The sequence below is a fragment of the Pelmatolapia mariae genome, linkage group LG15 (assembly GCF_036321145.2).
Source record: "Pelmatolapia mariae isolate MD_Pm_ZW linkage group LG15, Pm_UMD_F_2, whole genome shotgun sequence".
In the NCBI taxonomy this organism is placed as follows: Eukaryota; Metazoa; Chordata; class Actinopteri; order Cichliformes; family Cichlidae; genus Pelmatolapia; species Pelmatolapia mariae.
Genome location: NC_086240.1, coordinates 29,131,124 through 29,153,212, shown reverse-complemented (window position 1 = coordinate 29,153,212; position 22,089 = coordinate 29,131,124). Strand labels below are relative to the sequence as shown.

The following is a 22,089-nucleotide window of genomic DNA, read 5'->3' as shown; positions in this document are numbered from 1 at the left end:
ATTTTGTTTGCAGGGGTTTTGTGCTTGGGAGACAGTGTTAGGAAAGTGCAGCGCCTTCTGGGGCTGACAACCTGAACAGAACTTAAGCGGCACCTCTTGTGCGGCAACAGAGGGGTAAAAACAGCGTCTCCCTGCTGCTGGACCCCTTCTCCACTCGAAACCACAGCTAGGAGGGCTGAGGCTTCTTCCTCCTGGGCCCGCCGGGGGCCCGAGGGTGGGCCTTTGCTCCAGGCCGACTGGCGTGGAGCTCAGGCCGGAGGATGTGCTCTCGCTGGCGGCACACCCACTTCAGCAGTGGGCGCCGGTCTCTTGCCAGTCGGCAGAGGAACGGCGGGCCTGTGAGAGCTAGCTGTGGGCTTGGGTTTCGCCTGACGTCTGGGGATGATGTCGCGCAGAGCTTCCGTCTGCTTCTTCCTCAGATCGAATCTAGCCTGAATGGCTTCAAGTGAATGTCCGAATAACCCAGCCGCAGACACTGGTGCGTCCAGATATACAGCTCTGTCCCTATCCGGGATGTCAGAGAGGGTCAGCCACAGGTGCCTCTGCGCTACTACTGTCGAAGCCATCCCTCTGCCCAGGGAGAGCGCTGCACAACGAGACGCACGGAGGATGTAATCTGTGGCGACTCTGACCTCGTTAAGAAGAGGTGCCAGCGGGCTGTCATCAGGAACCAGCGATCCGAGCTCCGCCAGGCACATTGCCTGGTACGTCTGGAGCATGGTGACGGAGCTCATGGCGCGAGCAGTGCCGGCCTGAGCCCGATAAATCTTCTCTAGCTGCGAAGCAGAGAATCTGCAGTGACTGGACGGCAGAGTTGCGGGGCCGCCAACACCATGGTTATGGGACGGGGCCAGATAAGCAGCCAGAGACGGCTCCATAGGGGGTGGGTTAGCTAAGCCAGCCCCCTCGGCGCCGTCCAATTCCATGTACTGTCCATAGCCGGGCACAGTGACGCGGGTAGACAGAGGTTTGTCCCATGATGCTGTTAGCTCGCAGACAAAGTCTGGGAACTTGGGAAGGCAGTTTTTGGCCGTTGCGGGCTCCAGTGGGAGGAAAAAACCCGCGAACCGCGACGGCTTCTGAGCTGGCGGAGGAGAGGGCCAGTCCACCTGCAGCTTCTCAGCAGCACGGCGAAACAGGGAGAAAAGAGAGGCGTCATCGTGGCCGACCGGCGCAGCAGCGGCGGCACATTGGCCCGACAATGAGCTCTCCTGCTCATCCTCCGACAAACCATGGATGTCCAGGCCGATGTCCAGCACATCATCGTCTTCCTGGGGAGTGCCAGTCAGCACTCCTGCATGGTTCCGGCTCGTCATCGGCTAACCCGTCAACATATTCCACGTGAAGCCTAAGGCTATTCGAGAGAATTTACTGACACACACTTATGGCACCTCAGCCAAAATCTGCTGTATATTCATGGGAGATTGCTTCAGGAATGACAGCTGTCAGTGCAGCTGTGACTGGTTGATGTATTAGTTGGTATTCATTGATGACTAAATCTGTCACAGCCATTTCTGTTTCTCTAAAAACTACAGCTGTTATAGGCTGACGAATCAGCACCCATAAATGCAGAGTTTAAACGATTCTATGAAGATTTGTATAAAACTGAGCAAGGGGCTGACAGTACTGCTGCAAAAAGATTCATAGCATTAAAACATGTAAAAAACACAACGGCCTTACTAAATGCCCTTCCCAAATCACATAATGAGGACAAAGAACTGCTTGATGCAGATATATCTAAGATGGAGGTACTCCGAGCCGTCAACTGTTTACAAAATAATAAGACCCCTGGACCAGATGGATTCTCAGTCGATTATTATAAGGTTTTCTCAAATAAATTACTGACCCCAGTCAAGAATATGATTATAGAAGCTTTAGAAAATAATAAATTACCAGACTGATTGGAAATCGCAACAATCACATTACTCCCAAAACCGGGCAAGGACAAACACAGATGTGACTCTTACACACCCCTCAGCCTCTTAAATGCAGATTATAAGATATTATCCAAAATAATTGCACTCAGATTGGAAGACATGCCTAAGATAATACACGCTGACCAAACAGGCTTCATTAAAAACAGGCATGGAGCAGATAATGTACGATGTTTGCTCCATATATTGAATACTGCTCAAAAAAATCAAAACCCCCTGCTAATAATTTCTATGGATGCTAATAAAGCATTTGACAGGATTGAGCCAAACTTTCTATTTCAGACGTTGGAGGCTATGCGCTTTGGAGAGAAGTTCACCCGGTATAATATCTGCCATGTTCCTGAGTCTGACGACTCAGTGTTTTGTGTTTCCTTATATTATTCTATGTTCTTGCTTATTCTGGTTATGTCTTTTGTTAAGGTTTGCCATTTGTTAGGTTTCTGTTCTGTGCCTGCCTGCTCCCACTGCTGTGTTCCCTCTGTCTGTGCATGGTGTCACAGTGTCTGCTTGTGAATCTGTCTGTTAAGTTCAGTGTCTTGTCTGGTTCTGTGTCTGTGAGTTTCCTGTTTTATTCTGAAGGTCTCTATCTTGTGTGAGTGTTCTCAGCCTTACGTCTGTGTCTCGTCAGCCTTGATTTCTCCCAGGTGTGTTCCCCTCCTGTCTCCCATCCCACGATTACTCCTGTGAGTATTTAAGCCCTGTGTGTTCTCCTGCCTGTTGCTGGTTCGTCTGCGTTATCTCCCTCCGTCACCTCTGTTCATTCCCTGCTTCATTCTGTGTTGCTTCCCCAAGTCTCTGTTCTGGTTTCAGGTTAGTTTTGTTAGTTTTCCCAGTTTAGGTTCTCTTAGGTTTTGTTTTGTGCCTGCTATATTCCAGTTTGTATGTCCATCCTTTTTAACAAAGCTCACTCGCATCTGAAGCTGCCTGCATCTTGGGTCCTCTATTAAAACTCACACGGCTTGCCCTGCTAGCCGTGACAATATCATAACAAATAATGTGATGTCAGGCACTTTTAATTTTTTTTGCCTGTCCCGTTTGGATCTCAAGGTTCAAGGTTCTTTATTTGTCACATGCATAGTTATACAAGTATAACACACAGTGAAATGTATCCTGACACGCTTCTCAACATGTGCAAAAAAAGTGTGTGTGTGGGGGGGGGGTTGGTTTAGGGCCCGGATGGCTTGAGGATAGAAGCTCCTCTTGAGTCTCTCTGTCCTTGCCCGGATGATGCGGAACCTTCTACTAGATTGTAGAAGTTGGAACAGTTTGTTGCCAGGATGGGACGGGTCCTTCAGTATCTGCGTTGCTCTAGTCCGGCATCTCCTGGTGTAGGTGTCCTGAAGTGGGGGGAGAGCAATCCTGCAGCAGCGTTCTGCTGTACGGATCACTCTCTGGAGAGTTTTTGGTCCTTCACACAGCTGTTTCCAAACCACGATGTCATGTTCTGTGTGAGGATGCTCTCCACAGCGCCTGTATAGAAGATCCTGAGGATCTTTGGAGAGACCCTGAACTTCCTCAGTTGTCGTAGGTGATACAGGCGCTGCCTAGCCTTTTTGGTCTGGACCTGAATGTGGGCAGCCCATGTCAGGTCTGAGGAGATGTGGACGCCAAGATACTTAAAGGACTGCACCCTCTCCACTGGAGCTCCATTAATGATAATGGGCTTGTAGTCTCTGTGCTGACTCCTTCTGAAGTCCACCACCAGCTCCTTGGTCTTGCCGACATTCAGCTGGAGGTGGTTGTCCTGGCACCATGATGCCAGATTCTTCACTTCGTCCATGTCATCGCTGTTGGAGATGGCACCCAACACCACTGTGTCGTCAGCAAACTTCACAATGGTGTTGGAGCCGTGGGTGGCCACACAGTCTGAAGTGTAGAGGGAGTAGAGCAGTGGCGAGAGGACACACCCCTGTGGTGCTCCTGTGTTGATGGTGATGCTGTCGGAGACACACCTACCCACCCTCACCACCTGAGTTCTGCCAGTGAGGAAGTCCAACACCCACGCACACAGACGGCTGTTGAGTCCCAGATCCCTCAGCTTTGTGAACAGTCTGCAGGGCACTATTGTGTTAAACGCTGAACTGTAATCAACAAACAGCATTCTCACATAGTTACCCTGTTTCTTGTCCACGTGGCTGAGGGTGGTGTGCAGGATGTGGGTGATGGCGTCCTCAGTGGATCTGTTGGGTCGGTAGGCGAACTGGAGCGGATCTGTGGTGTCTGGGATGGAGGAGGACATGATGTTCTTCAGCAGCCTCTCAAACACCTTCATTACTACCGAGGTCAGCGCAACTGGCCGGTAATCGTTCAGGGATGAGGGTTTGCTGTTCTTGGGCACCGGGATGATGGTGGATCTTTTGAAGCATGTGGGGACCACAGACTTCGCCAGGGACTCGTTGAAGATGTAAGTGAACACACCTGCTAGCTGGTCAGCACAGCAGCGCAGCAGACAGCCGGTGATGCCGTCTGGCCCCGCCGCTTTCCTTGTGTTCACTCTCCTCAATGCCGCTCGGACGTCATGCTCCGCGATGCTGGTCACCGGTCTCTCACTGATGATGTCACTGTCCTCGGTAGTCAGGCGGTAGATGGCATTAGCCGCCTGGCTAACCTCGAAACGGGCGTAGAACTGGTTCAGCTCATTGGTGAATGCAGAGTCGGTGTTGATCGGCGCAGTGTCCCTAGGTTTGTAGTCCATAATGGTGCGTAGTCCGTGCCACATACTCCGTGTGTCGCCCTGGAGGAAGCGGGACTCCACACGCTCCCGGTACCGGCGTTTAGCATCTCTCACCGCGCACCGCACGCCGTATGAGGCCGCTTTGTAGGCGCTCATATCGCCAGTGGCGAGACCCGCGTTGTAGGTGGCGGTCCTGGCGTTTACTGCAGCGCGGATCGATCTGTCCATCCACGGTTTCTGGTTTGGGAATGTGGTGACTCTCGCAGTGGGGATAATCTCCTCCGCTAGCATATTGACGAAGCATACTGCTACTTCCGTAAACTCGTTGATGACGACTGCGCATGCTCTGAACATGTTCCAGTCGACGTCGTCGAGTGCGTCCTGTAGCGTAGCTTCTGATTGGGCAGACCACCGTTTCACCTCCCTCGTGGTTACTTCTTCCCTCCGTATGTTTTGTTTATACTGGGGAATGAGGAGGATGGCGTTGTGGTCAGACTTCCCAAAAGCCGGGTGTGAGACAGCTTTGTAGCCCTGCTTGTATGGCGTGTAGCAGTGATCCAAAATTCGATCCCCCCTCGTTGGGCGCGAGACATGCTGGTAAAAGTTTGGCATGACTTGTCTGAGGTTCGCTTTATTAAAGTCTCCTACTACAATGAGGGCTGCGCCCGGGTCCTTGTTTTGAAGCGAACTCAGCACATCATGTAGTTCTTTAGCCATCAGAATTGTTGTCTGTAGGCCAAGAAAGATGCCAAGCGGATTTACTTTACCAATTGGATCATCATGGCCTTGCCATATTGGTCCATTTGATTGACCTTTATTATAATTATGTATTTATTTTATTTGATTTTCGGTTGTTACAGACGGGACAGACATGACTGGGGGATAGGACAGGGAGAAAGAATGAAAGAAAGAGAGGGAGAGAACGAAAAATAGAGGGGAGAAGAGATGGTGAGTAAGGGGGGAAGAAAAAAAAAGAAAAACAAACAAAACACCTGGATCACCTGTATGGAGATAAGAAAAAACAGAAGAGAAAACAAACAAAAAAGAGCAACATAATAAATACAACACCATCACAATAAACTAGCTAACAGTAGATACTAAATATTACATGTTATTGTGCAGTACGCAAGATCGACAGCACACAATGTGCTTTGAGGTAGCAGCCAAGACAGGTGTAGTTTGTGTCTGTGAACACCCGTGTGTACACCTCTGTGCACACCTGTGTGGATCAGCACGCTTGTATTCAAAAGGTTTCTCCATGTAACGATCTGCTAGGAAGTGTGGGGAGCCATAGCCCCGTCCCCCAGGGCATGAAGCAGCTATGGAGGAGATCCAGGCCCCAGACATCCAGAGGCCCCAGAATACGAGGACCCAAGGAGGATCACCAGGGGGTCAACCGTGCCACCCTCCTGGGAAGAGCTGAGTAGAGCCCCAAACGAGAGGTCACCCAGCAGCCACAGAGCAGAGGCCAGAGGGGGTTGCAGTGACGTGCCCGCGGGCTCTGCCGGCAGACAGCTGTGCCAGAGAGGACCGGGCCTCAGACCCAGAGGCCAGAGGCCTGAGGGCACCCCACCCCCTGGAAGGGGCCCAGCCAGGCCACAGGTGCCAGGCCCCGCCAATCGGCCACCAGGAGTGAGTCGGTACATACATGAGCGCCCAGCCCCAGACACCAAGAACCACCAACACACCAACGTCTGAGGGCATCAGCCACTGGCAGGGAGCGTGGTTAGGGGAGGTATAGGAGGTATATATGGAGGTATAGGCCTCCATACCTCGGAGGGCCTGAGATGTTCCCAGAGAGGTGGAGTCTGAGACCCAAGCTGACATATAGACACAGACGAATAGGCGCACGCAGATACAAACGTGCATTCCCACCCCCATATACACAAACAAATACTCGGCACTCACCCGACGTGGAGACAGACACAAATAGACACTGTACACACATTCACACTCCCCAAACATACTCTATATCCCAGGTCCGGGTACCCCTGCCCCCAGAGGGGCAAACTGTACCCGGACCCAGGAGATGTAACCCTTCTCTCTGGAGTGGAGGACTACTAGGAGGACCACTAGCCGCCGCCATTCGTACTAGTGCCTCCATATCCGGAATCAAATTTGGTACAAGTGAACATAAACTTTCTCTATATGCAGATGACCTCCCACTATACATAACTGACCCACTTAAATCAATTCCCTCACTAATGAAGTATCTCAAAGAATACAGTACACTCTCAGGATACGAGTTAAACTATAGCATAAGCGAGATTATGCCATTAAATATACAAGATAGCCGTATTAGAGTTCTTACTGACCCATTACAGTGGTGTAATAATGGCTTCACATATTGGGTATACAAATTGGTAACTAGGATCATATATTCAAACAAAATTATATCAAATTTTTGGAGAAAACCAAACTTAATATTCAGAGATGGATTGATTTCCCATTATCCCTCATAGGCAGAATTAATGCTATTAAAATGAACACTTTGCCTATGTTCATTTACTTATTTCAATGTCTCCATACAAATGTTCCCAAAAGTTTCTTCAAAGAGCTTAATAAAATTATAACTTCTTTTACATGGCAAAAGAAAAATCCAAGAGTCAAACTCACTTCTCTGCAGGCTCCATATTCAAGAGGAGGACTTAATTTACCAAACTTTAGGAACTATTATTATTTGGATCTGGCTACATGCAGAGAGCAGTGAGGTTAGATGGGTCCCAATAGAACAACATGAGGTGAACCCTATATCATTAAAAGATGTTCCATTTTTAGGTACAAAAAAATGTTTATCCAAGCTTATAAACAGTTTGATAATATTAAACACCTTCAACGCCTGGCAGGAATCTCATTCGCTTCTGACAATAAATATCTTTTTCCTTAGAAGGACACCCTTATGGGGTAACCCTGACCTCTCTCATCACATTGCTGACCCAATATTGCGGGGATGGAAGGACAGAAATATTCAAAGTGTTGCTGACTTATAAAATAATGATACATTTATTGACTTTCAACAACTAAAGGAAAAATTTAAACTTCCAAGACAAAGTTTCTTCAAATTTCTACAAATAAGAGAGTGGGTCAAAGAGAAATCCAAAGGGGCATTCCCCGAGATACCAAAAGAAACCTCTCTTGAAACCCATCTTTGCACCAAACCGTGCAAGTCAATAAAAGGAATAGCATCTTCTATATATGCTATTATCAGTGAAAAGTTACCTGATCACAACAAAGCATCCATAAAAAGAAAATGGGAAACAGACCTGGGCTATGTCTATGAAGAGGTAGAATGGCACCACTTATTGGAACAGGCACAGACCATGTTAATCTCTATAAAACACAGGCAAATGCAATTTAACATATTTCATGGGATATATTACACCCCTTACAGACTACATAAAATTGATAGTAATTATTCCCTCCAGATATACATGCTGTGGAATTGCCCAGTGATAGAACAATTTTGGAGACGCGCCATTGAAATAATCTCAAGGGTAATGGGAATCCCAATTGAACTGGACCCAAAACTATCGATTCTAGGTGACACAGCTTCTATTAACGTGAATTACCATAAGAAATATTTTATTTTACTTGCGAGTACAGCAGTGAAAAAATGTATTCTGCTATATTGGAAATCTGAAAATTCTCCAACACTGAGACACTGGATTAATGAGCTAGTGTCCTACTGCACACCTGAGAAGATATCGTAGTGTAAAAGGGAAGTATGAAACCTTTGAAAAAATCTGGGGCCCCTTGTTGGCAGTACTACCGTCTCTGGACCTGACAGATTATAGTGGTGACTCAAAATTCTTAATTGCCCCTTGGGGATAAGTCTTTCTGATTCTGAACCCCCCTGGGTCTGCTTTAAATTGATCCCCGGTTCAGCTTTCCTGGCTTGACTTCCTGATTGATGTGGTTTTACCGTGAAGTGCGTTGATTCCTGAACACAAGAGTTTCTATAAATAAGTGTGAATATAAACTGTCTAGATATACGAATGTAAGGAGATTGAGAGCCATACAAGGTTAGAGGGATGGGGGGAGGGTGGGAAAAGTTTGTATAACGTGTTCTATACTTTTTGTTTTGCTGACTTTTTTTGTTCTTTTTTGTCTTACATACTGTCTCCTAATTCTTTCTTGTAATTACCAATATTGTTATGTTATTATTATTATTATTATTATTATGTTATTACTTTTTGTGTTTGGTTTTCAGATGTTTGGAATTATCCTTGAATGGCATGAAAACAAGAATATACACTTAAGAGTGTTCCTGTAGTCACAATAACTTGCCATGTTGTAGTGAGTTGTAGATATTTGCTTTGTGTCATAATTGTGAGCTTTTTGTTTGTTTGTTTGTTTTTTGTTTGTTTTTCAAATTTAAAAATGAAAATAAATCTTACGAAAAAAAAAAAAAGATTGGTGATTAGTGCAATCAGTTAACCTTTCCCCACTAACTAATAAGGTTTTTCTTTTTGAATAACCCATTAGTTCCTGAACAAATGATCACATGTGCTCTCTAACTGTTTTTTCTCCATCTTTTGGTGTTTTAGGAGTGGATATCCTGAAGCTCGTGGCAGCCCAGGTGGGCACGCAGTGGATCGACATCTATCAGTCGCTGGCTAATGTCACCGAGCGTGAGGTGGCTGCCTTCTCCAACGGCTACTCTTCTGATCATGAGAGGGCGTACGCTGCGCTGCAGCACTGGACGATCCGGGACAGCGATGCCAACCTGGCTAAGCTGATCAACGCCCTGCACCGGCAGCGCCGCATCGACGTGGTGGAAAAGATCCGCTGTGTAATGGAGGACAACCCACAGGTAGGCCTAATTAATGTCGAGGACAGACAGTCTACTGCCCCCCTGCCCACCTGCCCTGTTTTCACTGAGGATATCTGTAATGTTGCTGTCTTCACATCTTCACATCCAGAGGTGGGTTGAGTATCCAAAAATTGTACTTAAGTAAAATAAAATAGTAAAATATTATCACTCAAGTAAAAGTGAAAAATAGTTGTCAAAAAAGCTGCCCAAATAAGAGTAAAAAAGTAATTGGTGAAAATTTATTTTTTAAATAAATGCTATCAGACAAACAAAAATAAATAAATATACAAATTTTTGTATTTTCAAATAGAATATATGTACTGTATATGTACAATTCTAATTCCAGATTTCAGTTTTTCACAACATAAAGCATTTTTAACCAATATCTACAGTAAATAATATAAATATATAAACAGTGCAAACCATTTCCAGTGACGAGATATGCTGTAAACTTCATATTCATTTGTGCTCTAAATGGCACAGCAGCCTCAGAGAAAACATTAGAACATAACATGTAACATAAGACTGATATCCAACTAACCACAGCTAAAAAGATATTTAGAGTAAACTTACTGTGACACGTTTCCACAGGTTACATGAGTTGAGTTTTTTCACGCTGAAAAGTCGGTTTGCTTTGGCTCACACTGTAGAAACCGACACTGAAAACATAGCTGTTCTTTTGTACTGCTTTTAAGTGAAACAGTCTTTGTATATGAGGCCAAGGGTGTTCATCCTCTTCAGTTCTAGCGGAGACAATTGACTCTGCCATGTTTTCATGTGTTTCTTCTTTCCGTGTATCTACACGCTACTTTAAAACACTTGGGCCGCTCTGTCCGCCACAGTTTCAAACTGGTCATGTGACTGCATCTGATTGGTAAAAGAGTTACAAGAAACTCCACTGGCGGCATGATCCATTATTAGCAGTATTATCTAATGTGTTAAACTAATTATTAAAAAAAAAAGTAATGAGTCAAATTTTGCCAAATATAGCCGAGTAAAAGTACCTCTCCAAAAGTTGATTCTGTTCATCTGGATGTAGCGTTTTGTGGGAGAAACGTTTTGTGGGAGAAACGTTTCGTCACTCATCCAAGTGACTTCTTCAGTCTCAGCTGACTGCAGTTTTCCCCAATCTTATGAACAGTTTTTCTAAACACCGGGTCTCTGTGGCTTTTAAACCCCAAAACACGCTGCGCCAAAAATTGGTCCACCCCAAGGATCGGGTCCCCCGACACAAACAGAGTAACATAGTGTACGCTGTTAAGTGCCAGGAGGATTGCCAGGATTTATACATCGGGGAAACCAAACAACCTCTGGCTAAGAGGATGGCACAACACAGAAGAGCTACCTCGTCAGGCCAGGACTCTGCAGTCTATTTACACCTACAGGCCAGTGGACACTCTTTCAAGGATGAGGATGTACACATCCTGGACAGGGAGGAACGCTGGTTTGAGCGCGGAGTCAAGGAGGCCATTTACGTGAAAAGGGAAAGACCATCTCTGAATCGAGGAGGGGGCCTAAGGGTACATCTTTCGCCATCTTACAATGCTGTGATTGCAGCCATTCCCCAACTCTCTGTGAATGGTACTCATGGCCATTGATCAGTGGTCTTTGATCAGTGGGTTTTGGTCAGTGGTTGTTGATCAATGGTCATGAGAATTTGCATAATTAAGATTAAGGAACTGACCTCCCAGCCCATTGTTCCTTCAGTGGGCTGGTTTCAGTCATTATGCAAATGTACTGTTTATAAGATTGGGGAAACCTGCAGTCAGCTGAGACTGAAGAAGTCATTTGGATGAGTGACAAAACGTTTCTCCCACAAAACGCTACGTCCAGATGAACAGAATCAACTTTTGGAGATATACTTTAAAAGTACATTTTTTTCAAAAACTAACTTAAGTAAATGTAACGGAGTAAATGTAACTCATTACTACCCACCTCTGTTCACATCACATCAGCAGCTCTGTAGTACAAACTGTTCTCTGAATGTCTCTTCTACTGACAGCTAATCTTGGAGGACATCTTTCCAATATGTCCCTCTGAAGCTGATCCCTCTGGGTTACTTCACTTGGACAGATAGAGTTGACATCTAAAAAGCTTTGGATGAGATTTTAGTCTCTTTGAGGGCAGGATGAAGTGCCCAACACTGTGTAAACTACAGAGTAGGCAGCAGTTCATTGGAGCTTTTCAGTTATTTATTCTTTTTTGGTGACATTTGTAGCCTGTGTCTAAAATACATGACAGTACTTAGTATTTAAAGTCGGATGCTGTATTATGTGATTCAAAACATGTTAGATGTTATTTATCAGAGTATTTACAAAGCTTTGAAGGAATAGCCTGCTAGCGTGCTGTAGCTTAGACAACATCTGGGGTACATTTGGCTTTGAGAAAAATGTTTTTTCAGTGATGTGTTGAACATCTTATGTTATCCAAGCACCTAGTGTAGCATCTTCCTTTGCACCGTTGCTGTTTGGAGAGGATAGTGAAAAGGTCTTGAGACATGCCTTTTTTATGTTTAAAGTTCTATAAGCATGTATTTCTTTATATTTTGCTAGGAAAATGGATAATAAATCATTAATCTTTCCAAGCCTTTGGTTTGCTACAAACACTCTCTGTGTTAACGATCTTTGGTTATATACCAGAATACTACTGCATTTGTATGTTAATAATATCTAAGCACGGTGGCACAGTGGTTAGCACTGTTGGTGCACAGCAAGAAGGTCCTGAGTTTAATTCCACCATCAGGCCATGGTCTTTCTGTGTGGAGTTCTGTCCTTGTTTGGTGTGGGTTCTCCCCAGGTACTCTGGCTAACTGCATGTCCAAAGACATGCAGTTAGTGGGGATAGGTTAATTGATCAGTCTAAATTGCCCATAGGTGTGAATGCGGGAGTGAATGTCAGTGCGAATGGTTGACTGTCTCTGTGTGTTAGCCCTGCGACAGACTGGCAACCTGTCCAGGGTGTACCCTGCCTCTTGCCCTATGAAAGCTGGGATAGGCTCCAGCAACCCTGAAAAGGATAAGCGGAAGCGAATGGATGGATGGATTTTTTGCACTATATTGAAATAATTTAAAATCATTTTTATTGAAACAAGGTGACTTAGCATTTCAAATACAGTAATTGAACTAAACTACTGCAACAGAGAAGTCAGAATAAAGAACAAAACAAAAGTAGCACTAGTCTACCTTTCATTGGTAGTTATCCAAATTCAAAGCAAGGGTTGATGACTACAGCTCATAAGTAGTACCTGACCACAAATTGCTAACAATTTTTTATGCTCAGTAGCGCATGGCAGCTGGAAAGAACTGAAAACTGCCTGTCCAATTTAATTTTTATGAACTGATTCTATAGGGAGCAAGTGACCGTACTTTTATGTCACCTTGTGGGTTTCTCTCTCGTCTCTCGTTGGTATTCTTGAAATAAGATGAATCTCAGTAAACAGCACATGTGTCCAGCCTCAGTGAACAGCCTGTACAGCTCCTGCTGTAGTGAAATGGGGACACATAGAGAACATGCCGGATCCTTCATCACCATTTACTTTTCTCTTCCTTTTCCTTCATCCTTCTCTTCTAACCTCCCAGTGATGTGTATCAAATTAGTGTTCTTTACCATGCTCACCAAGGTCAGCACTAAACACTCAGAGCCTTGTTCTTGTAAAAAAATAAAAAAAAATAAATAAATGCACCATCTAATTCTAAATTTGTCTTTCATCACTAAGTAATAATCAGAATATTATTTCCAGTGACAAGATATCAGGGGTAAGATAACAATCAGGGACTGCATACCTCTGCCAAGGCTAAATTAACCCCACACCATTGGTAAAGAATGCTTAAAGCAGTTCCTGGATTCAAATTCAAATCTGGATTCAGCTCAAGAGCAACAGTTAATTACGCCAACCATTCAATGTATTATTAACAAATCTGTGTCCAACAAACATGGGCCTGCAAATTAATTTTAACTGACATTTCATCAACTGCCTTTAGGCTGAATTGGAGCACTGAGCATGAGCCTGGTTTTACTCAGATTTTGTATTGTGAACTCATAGCCTTTTGGCTGAAAGGGAACAAATCCTTCGGGCAAAATCTGAAAAATGTAACAGTTACATGGCATTTAATAACTAGTAATTTAGTCACCAGAAAAACTCCTAGTCATCAGATTGTGCTTGTAACATCAGACACTCTTTCCCAGGTAACCAATCAGGGCACAACTTGCCTTCCTAATCCAGAGCCATCTTGACCTATCTGCTGTCTATTAGATGTAGGTTCCCTGCCTTCTTACTCCAGTGATGCCAGATCAGCTCAGAGCTTTGTTGACTCATGAATCCTCTTTACTCTTGATTACCATATTTTTCGGACCATAAGGTGCACTGGATTATAAGACACACTGTCGATGAGCGGGTCTGTTTTCATACATAATGCGCACCGGATTATAAGGCGCATTAAGCGAAAGAAAACAGTCAGATAAGTCAAACTTTACTCAACTCATTCTTCTTGCCTGCTCCACTTCCGGTATGGAAGGTGCATTGATTCATTAATGTTGAATTCTCTCATAGCTGCTCTAATCCCATGTTGTTGCAGTATACAGTGGCTTGCAAAAGAACTTTTCCACATTTTGTCACATTACAGCCACAAACATGAATCAATTTTATTGGAATTCCACGTGAAAGACCAATACAAAGTGGTGTACACGTTAGTACTGGAATGAATATCATACATGATTCCAAACATTTTTTACAAATAAATAACTGAAAAGTGGGGTGTGCGTAATAATTCAGCCCCCTTTGGTCTGAGTGCAGTCAGTTGCCCACAGACATTGCCTGATGAGTGCTAATGACTAAATAGAGTGCACCTGTGTGTAATCTAATGTCAGTACAAATACAGCTGCTCTGTGACAGCCTCAGAGGTTGTATAAGAGAATATTGGGAGCAACAACACCATGAAGTCCAAAGAACACACCAGACAGGTCAGGGATAAAGTTATTGAGAAATTTAAAGCAGGCTTAGGCTACAAAAAGATTTCTCAAGCCTTGAACATCCCACGGAGCACTGTTCAAGCGATCATTCAGAAATGTATGGCACAACTGTAAACCTACCAAGGCAAGGCCGTCCACCTAAACTCACAGGCCGAACAAGAAGAGCGCTGATCAGAAATGCAGCCAAGAGGCCCATGGTGACTCTGGACGAGCTGCAGAGATCTACAGTTCAGGTGGGGGAATCTGTCCATAGGACAACTATTAGTTGTGCACTGCACAAAGTTGGCCTTTATGGAAGAGTGGCAAGAAGAAAGCCATTGTTAACAGAAAACCATAAGAAGTCCCGTTTGCAGTTTGCCACAAGCCATGTGGGGGACACAGCAAACATGTGGAAGAAGATGCTCTGGTCAGATGAGACCAAAATGGAACTTTTTGGCCAAAATGCAAAACGCTATGTGTGGTGGAAAATTAACACTGCACATCACTCTGAACACACCATCCCCACTGTCAAATATGGTGGTGGCAGCATCATGCTCTGGGGGTGCTTCTCTTCAGCAGGGACAGGGAAGCTGGTCAGAGTTGATGGGAAGATGGATGGAGCCAAATACAGGGCAATCTTGAAAGAAAACCTCTTGCAAAAGACTTGAGATTGGGGCGGAGGTTCACTTTCCAGCAGGACAACAACCCTAAACATAAAGCCAGGGCAACAATGGAATGGTTTAAAACAAAACATATCCATGTGTTAGAATGGCCCAGTCAAAGTCCAGATCTAAATCCAATCGAGAATCTGTGGCTCAAGGGGGCCGAATACTTTTGCAAGCCACTGTATGTTATGCTAATATAGCTGTGTTGCTAGTGATCACGTAGCACTTCATAATATACCAGTTACAACAATTTCAACCCTACAACTGTGGTGTATTCATAATTGCCCCTGGTATATTTGATGTATGGGCAGTATGTGTTTATTGTTCGATTGTGTAATTACGTGTTACGCACTGGAAATGCATGCCGGGAGTCGGTGATTCTGTGAGTAAAGAGTTAGTCTTACCGCACACAGTGGTCCCGCGTACTTATTCAGATTCAGAGTAAGAATCACACATGGTGTCAGAAGTGCTGTGTGACTTGTAAGACTCCATACATCCGCCGAGTGTGAGGAGAAGGGGCAGGTGGAAACCAAATGTCGAATGACGATGCAGACGATCGTCCGAGGGCAGGAGTTAGCACCGCGGCTAGCACTCCCAGCGCTACGTTTAGCATCCAACCACCGGAGCCCTTTGATTTTTCCAAACCACACGAATTGCGAAGATGGGGCTTCAAGAGATTCCGTCAGGCAAGTAATCTGTCTGCGAGCTCGGAGGAAAATCAAGTGAACACTCTCATATATTGTATGGGAGACGAAGCGGATGACGTCCTGAGAGGACTAAAGTTAAATGATGTAGACCAGCGGGACTATGCTAAAGTGAGAGATAGCTTCCACAACTTTTTCGTTGTCAGGAAAAATGTTGTTTATGAGCGCGCACGTTTCAATATGCGCAACCAAGAGTCAAATGAGACTGTTGATGCATTCGTGACTGCCTTGCATGCATTAGCAGAGCACTGTAACTACGGACCGCTCCACGATGAGCTGATAAGAGACAGAATAGTAGTGGGCTTGGCCGACACGAGGCTGTCTGAGCGCATGCAGATGGAAAAAGACTTGGACTTGGATAAAGCCATAAATATGGCCAGGCAGTCAGAAGAAATCAAAAAGCAACAGTCAGCTTTGAGAAGTGAAACAAATGTAATGCAAGTAAATGCAAAAACAGTTGACAGAGTGATAAAAAAGCACGACAAAACAAAGTTCAACATGTTCAAAAATAAAACTGTTACTTTGTCTCTTGCTATATTGCTGTTGTGTTTTGACAAATGCTACAAGTGCGGAGGCTCTCCACATCCGAAACCCGAGTGCCCAGCAAATGATGCAAAATGTCATTTATGTGGAAAAAAAGGTCACTACCAGCGCGTCTGCAGACAAAGCAAGACAGTGCAAAGTATTGAGGAGGAAGAGGAGCAAGGTTTCTTCCTAGGCTCAGTTTCCAGTGACGGCCAGGCGTGGACAGCCATCATACAAGTGAAAGATGCAAAAATCACTTTCAAACTGGATACTGGAGCAGATGTGACTGTAATAGCTGACTCGGACTTGTCAAAGATTTTTGCTAACGAACACAGACCAGTTCTCCAGCAGCCAGAAAAACCTTTGTTAGGCCCTGGGAAAACACCACTGGACGTTGCAGGTTTTACGAAGCTACAGCTCAACTACGGAGCAAAACAGACAACAGAGAAGGTCTATGTTGTAAGAAACCTGAGCACTCCACTGCTAGGCCTGCCCGCCATTACAGCTCTTGGCCTGCTGGTGCGAGTTGACGCGGTTTCAATGGACACTCAGAAGACTACTTACCCTAAACTTTGCAATGGTCTAGGGAAAGTGCAACGGGCCTATCACAACTCAAACCAAACGCTGTGCAATACTCGCTCAAAACTCCGCGAAGGCTTCCTCTGCCTCTAATGGGATGGGTAAAAGAGGAAATACAACGAATGGAAGAGCTTGGTGTCATTACCCGAGTTGAGGAACCAACGGATTGGTGTGCCGGCATAGTTGTTGTTCCAAAGAAAAACAGCCCTAGGCTGAGACTTTGCGTAGACTTTACCGGACTAAATGAATATGTGTGCAGGGAAAAATATGTGCTGCCATGGGTTGAACAAAGTCTCGGAATGCTCGCAGGAGCCACAGTGTTTAGCAAACTGGATGCCAACATGGGCTTCTGGCAGATTCCCCTATCCGATGAGTCTGCCAAACTCACCACCTTCATCACACCCTTTGGGCAGTTCCATTTCAACCGCCTACCATTTGGGATTAACTCAGCGCCTGAACACTTTCAGCGCATGATGGCGGAGGTCATCGAGGGTCTCGAAGGAGTGGTGTGTCACATTGATGATGTGTTGGTGTGGGGACGTAACCATCAGGAGCATGATTCCTGTCTCAATGCTACACTGCAAAGATTGGAAAAAGCAGGCATAACGCTGAATGTTGAAAAATGCGAGCTCTCCCAGAGCAAGGTTGCTTTGGGTCACATCATAGCGGATACAGGAATCAGTCCAGACCCGAAGAAAATGGAGGCGATAACAGAAATGACAGAGCCAACTAATGTGTCAGAGTTGCGCAGTTTTCTGGGCATGGTAAATCAAGTGGGCAAGTTCATCCCCCATTTAGCTGAAAAAGACAAAGCCCTGTGAGATCTTCTTTCCAAAAAGAACGCATGGTACTGGGGAACTGACCAAGCGAGAGCTTTCAAAACATTAAGAGATGCCCTGACTTCACCCCCAGTGCTTGCAATGTATGACCCCAACAGAGACATCAAAGTATCAGCAGATGCTTCATCCTATGGTCTCGGAGGTGTTCTTTTGCAGCTGTGGGAAGAAGGATGGTGACCAGTGGCATATCCATTGAGGTCCCTTTCTCCTACTGAACAACGATACGCTCAAGTGGAAAAAGAGGCACTAGCGTCTACATGGGCTTGTGAGCGATTTCGTGATTTCCTGATTGGTAAACTTTTCTGTCTCGAAACAGACCACAAACCTCTCATTTCCTTATTGGGAGGACAAGCTCTGGATCTCTTGCCACCCAGGATCCAGCGATTCAGAATGAGACTCATGCGTTACTCGTACAATGTGCAGTACGCCCCAGGGAAATCGCTCTGGACAGCAGACACTTTGTCCCGCTCTCCTCTAAAAAAACCAATGAACATGTCAGACAAAGAGCTGATGGAAAGCACAGACATATATGTGGACAGTATTATAGCAAACATGCCTGTCAGTTCATCATATATGCAAACACTGAAGGAACAACTGAAAAGCGACAGTGTGTGTGCTCGCGTCATGGACATGTGCACCGAAGGCTGGCCAGAACATACAAAACAAGAGCCTTTACTGAGAAATTACTGGCCTGACCGAGCCACGCTCACTGTTGAAGACGGCCTTTTGCTAAAAGACACGGCTTGTCATACCTTCAGCAATGAGAAACGAGGTGCTGGAAAAACTACACGAAGGACACCAAGGTGTTGTAAAATGTAAAGCTCGTGCACGCCAAACAGTGTGGTGGCCCGGGCTGAGTCAACAAATCTCTGAGATGGTGCTCAAGTGCAAAACGTGTATTCAAGAAAGACACAATAACAGTGAGCCACTCATGCCAACAGAATACCCTGCCCGCCCATGGCAGAGAGTGGGCACAGACCTTTTCGAGCTGGGTGGGAAAACTTACCTTCTCACTGTTGACTATCACTCTGGATATGTTGAGATTGCTTTGTTAAACAGAACAAAATCAAATGATGTCATTACTGACCTGAAATCTTTCTTTGCCCGTCATGGCATCCCAGAGGTCCTCATGTCTGATAATGGTCCACAGTATTCAGGTCAAACCTTTGCAGACTTCGCAGCAGCGTACGGCTTTAAACACATCACAAGCAGCCCCAAGTTTCTGCAAAGTAATGGAGAAGCAGAACGTGCTGTACAGACTGTAAAAAATCTTCTGAAAAAAGCAGCCGATCCTTATCTAGCTCTTCTTGCCTATAGAGCTACACCTCTGCAGTCCGGATACAGCCCCGCAGAGCTTTTAATGGGCAGACGTCTGCAAACCACACTGCCGATACTTCCATCGCAGCTGGAGCCTACACTGCCGGACGGCGCACTGCTCGCTCAGAAGGAAAGGGAGAAAAGGATGATGGACATGGCAAACTTCAACAGGCGCCACCGCGCAAAACCTTTATGCAGCCTGTCCCCAGGAGAGCAAGTTTGGGTGACTGATGTCAAAACTGCAGGCACTGTTATCCAGAATCACTCTACACCTCGATCATACACAGTAGAGTTACTACAAGGGACTGTGAGGCGTAATTTGATGCATTTGATTCCTTTAAGTTCACCAGTGCACGAACCTGCTAATGTGCCCGTGTTGCAGAAACCTCAAACACCCAGTGTGATCCCTGCTACACCTGTTAACACTGACGTTGCCAGAACCAAGTCAGGGAGGGCAATAGTTAAACCTAAAAAGTTAGATCTGTAAGGGAAAAAAAGGTTGTTGTTATATAACTGTGTTATTATGGTTTTGTAGAGCACAGTAAAATGAATCAAAAAGAGTTGTCAAAAAAAAAAAAGAAGAAGAAGAGAGAAACTGAAAAAAAAAAAGGAAATAAAAACAAAAGGTTAAAAATATAATGCAGATTGTTTGCCAGATGTTCTTGTATGGCTTTGAAAAAGAAAAAAAAAGAATCAAAAGGTAGTCCGGTCAAAAGTTCTGTCCTGAGAAAAGAAATATTCTGTTTTTGTTTAAAAGGGGAGATGTGGTGTATTCATAATTGCCCCTGGTATATTTGATGTATGGGCAGTATGTGTTTATTGTTCGATTGTGTAATTACGTGTTACGCACTGGAAATGCATGCCGGGAGTCGGTGATTCTGTGAGTAAAGAGTTAGTCTTACCGCACACAGTGGTCCCGCGTACTTATTCAGATTCAGAGTAAGAATCACACAACAACAGTGTTAGAGTGAATTGTTAAATGTTTGTCATTTTTAAGCTTACCATCTACATTGTTTAACTGTGTGAGGAAAGGAATTCTTTCTGTCCTCCCCTCCCTAAATTCTCGAGGTTCTGGGTGGGGGGCTGTAGTGTTTTATTACAGGCAACATCCTTGTGAAGGTCTTTGTGATGTAAGCTTCCTGCCCAGCAGGAGGTCTCACACACACACACACACACACACACACACACACACACACACACACACACACACACACACACACACACACACATTCTTATTTACATACAGAAGTTCACACATATACATACAATGCCTTAGAACCATGTGGGCGTTGCTTTGCTGTGTTTTGTGTGAACTGTCTCTCAATAAAAGGCAGTGAGAGGAGGCCGGATTTGGGGTCATTTTCGTGGTGGACACAGACAGGCCTCCCTTGCGCAAGTAATCGATCGATGCTGACTGTCTTGTTTTCTTTCATGATGAATAAGTCTCTAGAACTAGCTTGTGGGAACACAGACCCAACAAACAGTCACTGTTGTTTAGTTTTCTGTCTTCATTTATGCTGGAAGTGATAGCAGAGCTGTACGCTTTAATTTTTTTTGAAATATCTTAGTCAGAACATGGTATATTATGTTTAGGTGAGAAACTAGCGAGCTAACTTCCTGCTAACTTCTAACTCCATTAAATTTAATAAATTCTGTTTTCATAGATGTCTGGATGTTAAACTCAATTGTTACACCTGGTTAAGCAGCAACGTTGATCATTTTATTAAAGATGAAAGAATTTAGACAGTTTTTAACTCTCAGTGATGCTGCAGTGTTCGTTTGACTTTGGGACCTGAAGACAACGGAGTTTTGGACCCAGACTACTCTGCGAGGCTCCTGACTACAGTAGCCGTAATGCTCTGACCATCCATCAAGCGGTGCGGCTTCGTAGCTTACCAAAGTTGTACTAAAACATTTGCAGATTGTTGAGTGCCGTGTACCACATAAAATCGGTTCGAGGTCAGTAAACACAACCAGAATTGATATATAAGGTGCACCAGATTATCGTCGATTTTTGAGAAAACTGAAGGATTATAAATTCGCCTTATCGTGAGAAAAATACAGTACAATATAATGAAAACAGTCTGTCTTAAAATTTGTTAGGTTTTCTGAAGTTTTTAAGTTCTCTTATAGAATTAAAAATCAAACAGTACAGTACAATACAATCTGCAATGTGTCTGGCTTCAATTTTTAGCATGCCAATGATCTCAATCACACTGCCAGTGCAGTAAAAGCAGACCTGGACAGAAAAACACACAGTCAAAACACTATCAGTCATGGATTAGCATCCCCAGACCCCATACATAACCATTAATGAATCACTGTGGGATCATGTTGACAGAGAACTAAACAGAAGGCAGCCAACATCTGAAAAAGAGCTTTGAACGCCCTTGAAGAACCTTAGGGACCTATTCTTGAAGACTGCTTAAAGACAGAAAGCTGCCTATGAGAGTTTAGACCAGGGGTCCCCAATCCCAGTCCATGAGGGCTGGTGTCCCTGCAGGTTTTAGATCTCACCCTGGGTCAACACACCTGAATCACATGATTAGTTCATTACCAGGCCTCTGGAGAACTTCAAGACATGTTGAGAAGGTAATTTATCCATTTAAATCAGCTGTGATGGATCAAGGACACATCTAAAACCTGCAGGGACACCGGCCCTTGTGGACTGGGATTGGGGACCCCTGGTTTAGACTGTCAAAGAATAATCATATCAAATGCTAAATATCAAATTTGTCAGAAAGGTGAAAATTCTGTTTTCTTTCAGTCCAGTTATTCCATGTATATTTGCACGTTTCAATAAATCACGCAATTTGTTTTAACACCAGGCTAAAAATATGTTTATGTCTGCTTTGACGTTGAGCATTCTAACATTATAATCTTTAGGGACTGATCAGCATTTAGACCCAGCCTTAAGTGGCCAATCAAGAAATTTGAGTTTTTGGGACTTCAGTGATGTCCTTAAGCAAAAGACGTGTAGAAAACAAATGCATTAAAGAGAACATGTCTGGGATTTTATGAAGGTTCTGATCAGTCAGGCGCTGTACTGTATGTTCTCACCCATTTCCCATTAGGTCAGTGTTATTCACTTA

The 22,089-nt window shown here is 44.6% G+C and overlaps 1 protein-coding gene across 1 annotated transcript in view; it reads left to right on the top strand.

Annotated features, from left to right (window-relative positions):
• Positions 1–22,089, top strand: part of tnfrsf21 (tumor necrosis factor receptor superfamily, member 21) — an 89,529-nt gene that overhangs the window by 45,284 nt on the left and 22,156 nt on the right. Inside the window, exon 4 of the mRNA XM_063495334.1 lies at positions 9,156–9,421. Within this exon, the coding sequence (XP_063351404.1) occupies positions 9,156–9,421 (266 nt within the window). The remainder of the gene's footprint in view (positions 1–9,155; positions 9,422–22,089) is intronic.